General features: G+C 39.1%; 1 protein-coding gene across 1 annotated transcript; it reads right to left on the bottom strand.

Annotated features, from left to right (window-relative positions):
- Positions 1-420: 420 nt before the first annotated feature.
- On the bottom strand, positions 421-3,167 carry LOC105834214 (A disintegrin and metalloproteinase with thrombospondin motifs adt-2-like). Its single transcript, XM_036290486.1, has one exon. The coding sequence runs from the start codon at positions 1,322-1,324 to the stop codon at positions 782-784; it is 543 nt and encodes a 180-aa protein (XP_036146379.1). The 5' UTR covers positions 1,325-3,167; the 3' UTR covers positions 421-781.
- Between the last annotated feature and the right edge of the window lie 6,678 nt (positions 3,168-9,845).

Below are 9,845 nucleotides of genomic sequence, written 5' to 3'. Positions count from 1 at the left end.
TGACCTAAATCGGGGCATGGTATTTAAGGATTAAATAAAACGTTTCAAATTTATCAAGCTTTTTATAGTAAAATGTCTAATCCACGAGTAAAGGCAAGATTAAAAATTGTCCAGCTAATTAAGATAAGATCAGTAATTATTCAAACTCAGTCCTTTTTTAACATCTGTTTTAGAAAGTACTAATAAAAAAAACACTATAAATTAAATATGATCTGTTTACAATACAGATCTAATTTATCGGAAGTACAGAATTCGAAAGGTGATTAAATACATAACGACAATTTGAAATGTATTGTTTTTCATTATTATTAATTTTTTTGTAGAAACCTTGCAAACTTTTACGGAAACTCACAAAAAAATTTAAATAAATGTGCCGCATTTATTATTAATCACTTACTTTTTTATTATCAACAAAATAACAAAAAAATAACCAAAAAAATAATTTTATCAGAACAAAAGAGACAAAATTTAAATTTTAAAAAGTAGTTTTTCTAAAATTTTCTTGAGTATCAAAATTCTATGAAAATACATGCCCACGCAGCACATGATATCGCAATATCCACCAGATATCCGAAAGATATTGCAATAACCGTAGGACATCCATGGAATTACAATATGTCCAATTGGATATCTCGATAACCTGGGGATATCCTCAGGATAAAGTGTGCTGTGTGGGTTCCAAAAATAAAATCTAAATTTGAAAAATTTCCGATTTTTTCGATAGAAAACATCCGGCGTGTCAATAATTGGACTATTTATCTTATCTATCATGTTATATAACTTACTTGTGACCGATTTCGTGAGCAGCGATATAAACTGATGTAAAACCCGCGGACGGATATGGCTTTCCAAGTTGATCCGTAACTCCCAATTCTGCTATTACGCAGGAATATCGCGGGATGCATAGACCACTGACGGTAGCCAGCCCCATAGTGGCGCTATTTTTTCTTCCGTTCTCGATTGCATAAAGATCCAGTCCGGTCACGTAAAGACCCATGTCCCAGTGACGTGGATTAGCGTCCTCCAAAGGATTACGAGTGTTCGCGTAATTGCAAAATGAGTCCAACAAGCTACCTCTCTCGCCGCCAAAGTGCGGTAAATCAAACGGTTGCTTCTGAATAATGTCTAATCGTGTTAATAAGATATCAATTGGAACACCGAGACTCGGATGATGATACAACGCTTGGATACCATTCACGTACGCTAGTAACATGTCGCGAATCTTCTCATCATCTCCATTCAAGAAAGGCGAAAATAGATGATATGCGGCTTCGTCAAAAAAAATTGCCAACTCTAATGTTAATTTTTCTTTTGCATTTCGCATTCGACGTTGCGTCGCACCAAAATTTGAATCAATAGGCAATAATCTCAGCGATGATCGTTTGACCACGTGAAGTTCACCCAATGGAAAATCGGCGTCTTTTTTAACGTAACGGTCGTCGAGGAGCAAGGGTGAAAGTGTGAGGTCGTTTCGCAAAGGTGTGATTTCTAATGTAGCATTCTCTAGAAAAACGAGCCCGTGCTATCTCCAAAAGAGATGTATTTTTTATATTCTACATGCATATCCACACAAAGAGACAGTTCTAGAAAAAATTTTTCTCGAAATTTTTCAAAGTTGTTCAGAATTTTCGTAAAAAAATTTTTTAACACTTTAGATAATTTTTCAGATTTTATTCAGATTAATATAATTTTTTAAATTCTTAAATAAGGATATTTAAAGCAATTTAAAAAATTGAACTATTAGACATAGACATTGCGCTAATAGAGTATTTAATGACTTTGACTTTAATATGTTGTACATATATCAAAGTCAAGATTATTAGGACGCGATGTCTCCTAAGATATATTCTCATTTCGTGTCGAAAAATCATGTGAAACAGTACAAATATAAACCACACTGCTATACTTCTTAAACATTTAATTGTTAATAATTTTTTAACGAGCAATGATAACTAAAACCTTTCGTACATTACTCATAATCACGGTCTTGATCATATATGTCAAGGTTATAAAATTATAAAAAGTTTATTATATAATATACGTCAAAGTCAAGGTAGCGCGATTCCCAATAAAACAGTAGGTGTTATCCACGTTAATGCTATGTGGATTGGCATCGTGAAATCCACGTGAATGTTTGAGTGAGTAGGTATCCGCTCAAAAACGGTACTAGAATCTATGTGGATGCAATTATAGATTCGACGTAGAAACCACGTAAAAATTTTACGAAATTTAGAAACATTCTCGTAATATACACGTACTCTCTAAATTTCTTGGAGTGAAACGTCACTCCAAATAAATGGAATTTTAGTTTAAGCGATACAGCCACTTAAAATACAGCCACTTGAAATGGAGTGACATCTCACTTTTTATAAGAATGAATTTTTCGCTCAATAAGTGATCTCTTCATTTGACTGGAATAAAGGTCACTTTTCTTGTAGCGAATCGTTCACTCAACTAAAATGAATAAATCATAAAAGTATTATATGGCAGTCCTCTTTCACATCGGGCAGGAAGCTAATTATTGTTTGTCTTAATCGTGCTACGGGTGGTCTTTATATAGCGCGTTGGGTGTACCTTACTCTCGAGAGAATTACACCGTCTGTCGACGGTGCTGTGCACTAACTGGCGGACAAGCGCGTGGCATTTCTCGAAATATCCGTGTAAATTCCCTATAAATATTTCTTAACAGATATATCCACAGAAAATCTAATAGATATTTCGAGGATGAAAGAATTTGATGCAGTGATGAAAAATAAACATTGCATCCACATGGATAACTTGTGGAAAAACCTGCATCCACGTAATCCATGTAAATCACGTGGATTCCACGTGAATATCACGTAACTGTTTTAATCTAAATAATTACTAAATATGTTATTTCACAACCCAATTTTTAAAGCTCACCATTAAAATATTAATTTATTTTTATTTTATTAAAATACACATAATTGAGAATGTTAAAAAGTTGCATCTTTTATCTCATGTAGTATGAAAGAAAAAAAAACAACAAAAAATCTGAGAAAATAGATAGTACAAAGAAAAGTGATCTTTAAGTAATTCATCATAACAACTACTTGTTCTTTAATCGACATATTCGTAATCGTTTTCCAAGACAATTTCTTTTTTAAGAAAAATTTATTCATAACTTAGTTATCAAGTTACAAAAAAATGAGTGGTCTTCACTTGGACACAGTACAATTGGACACAGTGCAGATGGATACATTGCAAATGGACACAAAATAATATACATCAAACATTTCTACACCGTAAAGTTATACACTGCAAAGTTGTACACCGTACATTTCTATACCGTAACCGTGGCCACACACACGCGCGCACGTACGCACGCATGCACACACACACACACGGGGGGTGCAAAAGAGGCAAAAGATTCATTAATGCTAGACAATCTTCACATGATCTACCTTTCCTAAAACCAAATTGAGTGTTAGGAAGCAATTTTTCAACGAACACTCCAAATCTCTTCAGTACCAATCTTCCAAAAATTTTAAAAATGACTGGTGATAAGAAAATGGGTCTGAAGTCTTTGTTATTAGGTTTTGGAATGAGCACAATATCTTGTACCCTATTTCATTCTGAGGGAAAAGACTCATCTTCCATGACACAATTGAAAATCTCCACTAGCCTTTCCAAACCACAAATGGGAAGTAATTTCATAAGAGAGTTTTCGATGAGATCCGGCGAACTATTAACTTTCAAGAAAGAAACACAAGTCAGAATCTCATATAAACTGAAAGGGGGAAATTTCGCGATAGAGTTTGAAGAGTCAAGTGGATCTTCAAAGACATCAGAGACCCAAGCAGGAAAATGTTTGTTAAGAAAGTTGTCAATTTTTTGGTACTTAAACAGGTCTGAAGGCCTCAGGGGGGAAAAGAATGGGCTTTTTTTAAATGCGTTTATAGATTGACAAAAAGATTTGGGACCCAATGATAGACTCAATCCGTTAACGAAATTTTTGAAATTGAGACTTTTCTTTTTTTTAATAAGCTTCCTAGTCTCATCCGAGACTCTCCTACAAACCAGTAAATTTGCCCTAGAATGAACCTTTATTAAGTTATTATATGCTAATTTTCTCTTTTTAATCGCTTGCGCACACTCATCGTCCTATCAAGGAGCGTTAGAAAACTTCCTCTCAACTTTCTTGCGAATAGACCTAATGCAAGACTTTTTGGAATGAAAAAACGTGATATTCCCCTCTCCGTCATAGAGTTTCGCTCCTGCTCGAATTGCACTATTAGTAATTGTGGCGACACAAAACCAGTAGTCGCCACACCAAGCGCCTAACAGCCGCGCAACCCGGTTGACACTATAAAAAAACCAAGCGCCTAACAGCCGCGCAACTCGGCCGACACTATAAGAAAAAGCTAGCGCCTAGCAACCGCGCAAACCGGCGAACACTGTAAGAATTACGACAGTAAGGAAAGAGAAGTGCGCGCGGACGCCACCAGAGGCCATCTTATCTCAGGAGTAAGATGACGACTTCCAGGCCCCTTATAAGGAGCACGAGAAGACGGACGAGCCACTCTTTGCGTTACTCGCACTCGAGTCTTCTTTTTACGTACGAAGACATTAGCCGTCTCTCGTATATTATAATAGCGAGCACGCTGGCAGCCAAGGAGCCACAGTGGAACCCCGCAATCGTGATAGTCTCCACCGAAACGGACCAGACCTCCGAGGGTACTATTGGCCGCCGACGATCCGCAGATTTGGCGCTACACATCGCCCTGGTACCTGCTACCGGACCTCTTGGAGAGCCTAGCAAAGGAGACTGCTACTCGAGGTACCCAGACCAAGGAGGACACTACCTGGGAGAACCGGGCAACGCAGACCGCCGCACGGCCGGCGACCACGGCACCCAGCACGAAGGCAGTCCAGGCAACAACGCTGAACAGGGCGAGAAACCAACGGGAAGTAGCCAATCCCGCAACAAGCCTACAGGACGCACTTGCAGGGAGAAGCTAGTCGCCGAGAAGAAAGAAAGACGATCACCTAAGAAGAGGAAACGATCTCCGAAGAAGAGGAAAACCACAGACATCCAGGTGCCGGAGATAACATCCACGCTATCCCTGGATGAGAACAACAACATAGGTGGAGTACGGGTGACGAAGGCTCATCCGCCAATAGCTTGAAAGCCGCGTTAGGCTAATACATACATACAAACATACCCCATACATACAAACGGCCCTTGTCAGGCAACCAATTAAACACAAACATAAAACTCTGTACAGTGTACATAAATAAATAAACTATTTATTTAAGGGAAACCAGCGTACTTCTCTTCAACTAACCATATTCCTCTGCGCACGACTTAACCGCGAGCGAACAACACGCCCACAGTAATCATCGATATCCATGACTCATATTGAGCTGCACCATTCAAGTGACGATTGTCCACAGAAGGAAGACCCCTCACCAATTTTGAAAAACGGTCCTCGTTCATACCTGATATGGACAATTTGCCTTTAGATCGTTCATTATTTAAGTTTTTATTCTTTTCCATCCTTCCTCTAGGGGAATCATTGATAATAATTATGATAGGTATGTGATCACTGCCCACCGGATCAGGCGATAATGCCCATGAAGAAGACTGCGATTTGCCCAATGCAAGAGTCAAGTCAGGTGCACTAGTGTATCTCGGATTGGCCGACAGTCTTGTCGGGGAGCCGTTGTTCAATATAAGGAACATAAACCGTCAATGGCTTCAGCAAAGAGTTTACCCATAGAATTTGTATGCGAAGATCCCCATATTACGTTCTAAGCGTTAAAATCATCACAGATGTATACGTCATGTCTTATTGACAAACCAGACATTCTCTGAAAAAATTCAACATTTGGATTTATTTAATCCTACATCGGGGGGGTCTATAAAAAGAAATCAAAATAATTTTCTTTCCCGAATGTTTCTTAGTGGCAATCAAAATTGAAGTATATTCTATATCCCAAATGTTCAGGCAAGTTAAGATTGAAATAAATCGAATCTATAAATTTATTCACTAAGATAACAGTTCCTCCGCCTAATCTATCATCAGGTCTATCCGATCTATAGGTTAAGAAGTTACTTAGGTTAAAATTGAAATTAGCACGAAGCCATGTCTCTTGTAGGCACACAAGGTCAAAGTTACGAATCATGTTTGAGAACTCCTGTTTTTTGCTTGTTATTCTCTTACAATTCCATTGGAGAATTCTATAATCCATTGCTACAAGAGTTAGAAAAGATCAATAAAATAAAGTGCCCCACTAAAAAAGAGAAGAAAGATCCCTTATGAAATTTTAATTAATTTGGAGACTGACATGTAGTAATTAAAATCTCGCCATCTTTCGTCAATTGGTTTGTCTGAAGAGATCAGCTTATTAATATGGGAAAACACCACCTCAAGGTCATATACCTGATCAGGAGGAAGATTTTGTGTGAGTGGGCAGATATTAGTAGAAAAAGCAGGGGCTGAGCCTACTTTATCTCTAGAAATTCATATTGAAGGTACAGAGTACATGGATTCTTTTCGGTTTTGATTATCACCAGAAAAATTCCTCCGGCGAGGAGGACCCATCAGGGTCTGAAAATGAGAAAGGACAATATTATCGTCATTTTTGGACCGAGGAGGAGCCTCAGGAGCACGATTCCTGAATGACTTCATGGTTTCAGGATACATCGATTCTCTGTTTGAAGGAGGACCGAAACTCGCACTTGTTTTGCTATTAACGGGAGCGTTCGAATTTTGCCCGAGTTAAGTGTGTTTATTTATGTTGATATTACTATTAAGGAGAGATTCAAGGTCCAATTGAGAACTCCAGCCTGCATAAGCTTGGGATCAAAACATATTTCCAATCTGAGAAACGTTAGTGATCTCTTTATTTTTAATAAGTCTTTTTGCTCTGAAATAGGAGCAGTTTGCGTACGACATCACGTTAGACACAAGCTTATGATATTGAAAAGATGGCCATGAGCTCTCAAATGAGCCATGAGGTCCCCCACAGTTTACACACTTGATAAAATCATTCTTACAACTCTCCAAAGGGTGATTCTCTCCACATTTAGAGCATCTGATTTCGCCTCTGCACATCCTAGCGGAGTGCCCCCATCTACAGCATCTGGTGCACTTTTTTGGCTTATTTACAAAAGGAGTAATTCTATGTTTTACTTTATATAGGTAAATAAATTCCGGTAGCAAATTGGACTCGAAAGTTACCTTTACAGTAGACAAGGGCTTAAGTGTATTATTATCAAATCAGTCCATGAATATTAACCTTTCTACTTTAACTATTTTAAACAGACGACTTCTATTGGGCCATTCAATTCCCTTCATGATTAATTGTTCAGAGATGTCTGGAGACACATCTTTAATTAAACCTGTTCTAAAAATTTTTAAGTTTGGAATGTATGCGAGCCAGTCTTTTAGTAATAAATCTTTGTGATCAAGGAAATTGTTGGCTTCTTCTAAAGATTTGAAATTAATATTGATTAGGTTTTTACCCTTTCTTTTAATATCTAAAATATCGTTATAAATGTGCCTATAACTAGTTTCGTTACTTTTCGTGTGTAGTTTCAGACCGATGCTTATAGAGAGAAGGTTATCAATATTTTTATTTGTGTTACGTCCAACCGATTTTTCTCGCCGGCCGTCACGAATTTGGTAAGAATCGCGCCTCGCGATGACGCGTCACCATGGTAACGCAAACGCCGGCGGATTCACGCGCTCTCGATGCCGGGCCCGGGCGATCACGCACTGCGAGCATGCGGCCCGCTCTACCGACACGCATGCGTTAATTAAATATGCTAATCTTCAACGAACCGCATTAGATATCGCGAAAGGGGGAGTAATCCTCCCCCTAGCCTGCTCTTTTCTGAGGCGCCTCAACCCCGAATTATCAATAGCAATCGCGCAAATCGAGTAATTAATCCAATTAACACCCGCACGGGACCATTTGGTGTAGGGCAGTAAGGGCCAGACGCCCTTAATTAATCAATTAACTAAGAAAACGAGTTCCAAACACGAGGAGGAGCACGCTGTACCTCCGTGGTACAGGAAACTCTTATCGTCAACTCCGTTTATAAAAACTCAAGTAAGGAATGCGAGCGATTGCAAGAAGCGGGCGATAGTTGCACTCCCCGCGACTTAAAAATATAAATAGGAAAGTAAGAATTTATCTGATGACCACGAAATCGAACACGATAATTAAATAATCGCTAAATTAAATGACAGGCATCAGATGATTCATTGCTTTCTTTTCGTGCTCTTCACCCCCGAGCGCCCTCGGTCGCGAGTATATAAATTTCGATTTTCGGGCGAAAATCGAAATTTTGCCTCCTTGTCTCGCGCCGAAATGACGTTGGACGTGTTCCTTAGCGTTTCGTGGACTTATAATATTTTCATAATTTCGCGTACGGACTTATAATATTTTCGAATTTACACGTTCAAACTTAGAATATCTTCAATATTTTCGCGTTCGAATTTAGAATATTTTCATTAATCGCGCGTTCGAACTTAAAATATTTTCATACTTTCACGTTCAAACTTAGAATATTTTCATTAATTTCTCGTTCGGACTCAGAATATCTTGCGATACTCGAAGAGACTAGAGGTGGCAACTTCTCCCTCGCATTACTAATCGCTATCCTTTTTTTTTATAGAACAATGTGCGACACTAGCGAGCGTGCGCGTGTGATTTATCGAGTGGAGCGAATACTAATTGTGAAGGTGCAAGTTCTCTTTTTCTTTTCTTTTTTTTCCAAAGTTTAGTAAAAGCAGTGTTATTGAAATAAAATCTTTTTCTTTTCTTCCTTTTTTCTCCCGCGTCGCGGAATCGTGCGTGCGAAACAATCGGTGGTGTTTCGATCCCCCTTCCTTTTATATTTTATATACAATTTTTCTTTTCTCTTGTGTCATCCCTTCAGACAGTGAGAGTGGTGAACCACAACTCAGAGCTACAATTCCTTAGGGAGCGTAGCGGCCCCCGTCACTCGCTGAGGGAGCGCATTTCAGCATTCACTCGCGGCACGCGGGAGCATCGTGCGCCTCGGTTCTCTCTCTCTCTCTCTGTCGCAACCTCCAATCCTTTCGAGAACGACTAGCCAACGGTGCGGGAAGGTTCGCGCTGAGAAGCGTACGTCCTTCCCCGTCAACCGCCCCTACGAAATCGCAAGACTTTAGCGTAGGCGCGGGGTTACCGGCGTGCTATATGCGTTCCGACATTTCTGACAACACCGGAGCGGACACCAAAGACGGTGCCGCTACTTAACCAAGCGCCTCCACCCAGATCTATGGTGTGAGGTATACGTCTCTCGATCCCTTTCTATCCACACCTCCGGGCGATCCAGCGTCCATCGTACATCAATAGTCATCGCGCGAAGCATTCACCGAGCGCGCCGCCCAATTATTCAAAGTATTAAATTCCCACCTTTCGAAAAACTAATTATAAATTATCTGTTAAAATTATGAGAATTACGAAAAATATGGCATTCTCCGTCACAGGGCGGGAAAACCAATTAAATAAAAATATGTGTAATTTAAATTCATATAACCGTGCTGTATCTGCAACTCTCTTTCTGTTTCCGCTCGGCAGAGAGGAGCCTAAATTACTATAAAAATTCTGAAAAATAATAAAACTCGCGATCCTAACCCCGCCGGACGTAACATTTGATAACTCCAATGGAGATTCAATGAATATTAGAAACGGGCCTCCGTTATCGACAGTATAGCGATTATTTAATTGAGATTCAATAAATGTTATTCTTGCTGATTGATTAATTTTATTCGAGGTTGATTCATTGGTTTCGTTACTTGGACCAAGAATTGTGGATACAATAACTTCGTGATCTATTTCTG

The sequence above is a fragment of the Monomorium pharaonis genome, chromosome 8 (genome assembly GCF_013373865.1).
Source record: "Monomorium pharaonis isolate MP-MQ-018 chromosome 8, ASM1337386v2, whole genome shotgun sequence".
Classification (NCBI taxonomy): Eukaryota; Metazoa; Arthropoda; class Insecta; order Hymenoptera; family Formicidae; genus Monomorium; species Monomorium pharaonis.
This window is presented reverse-complemented; position numbering and strand designations above follow the sequence as displayed.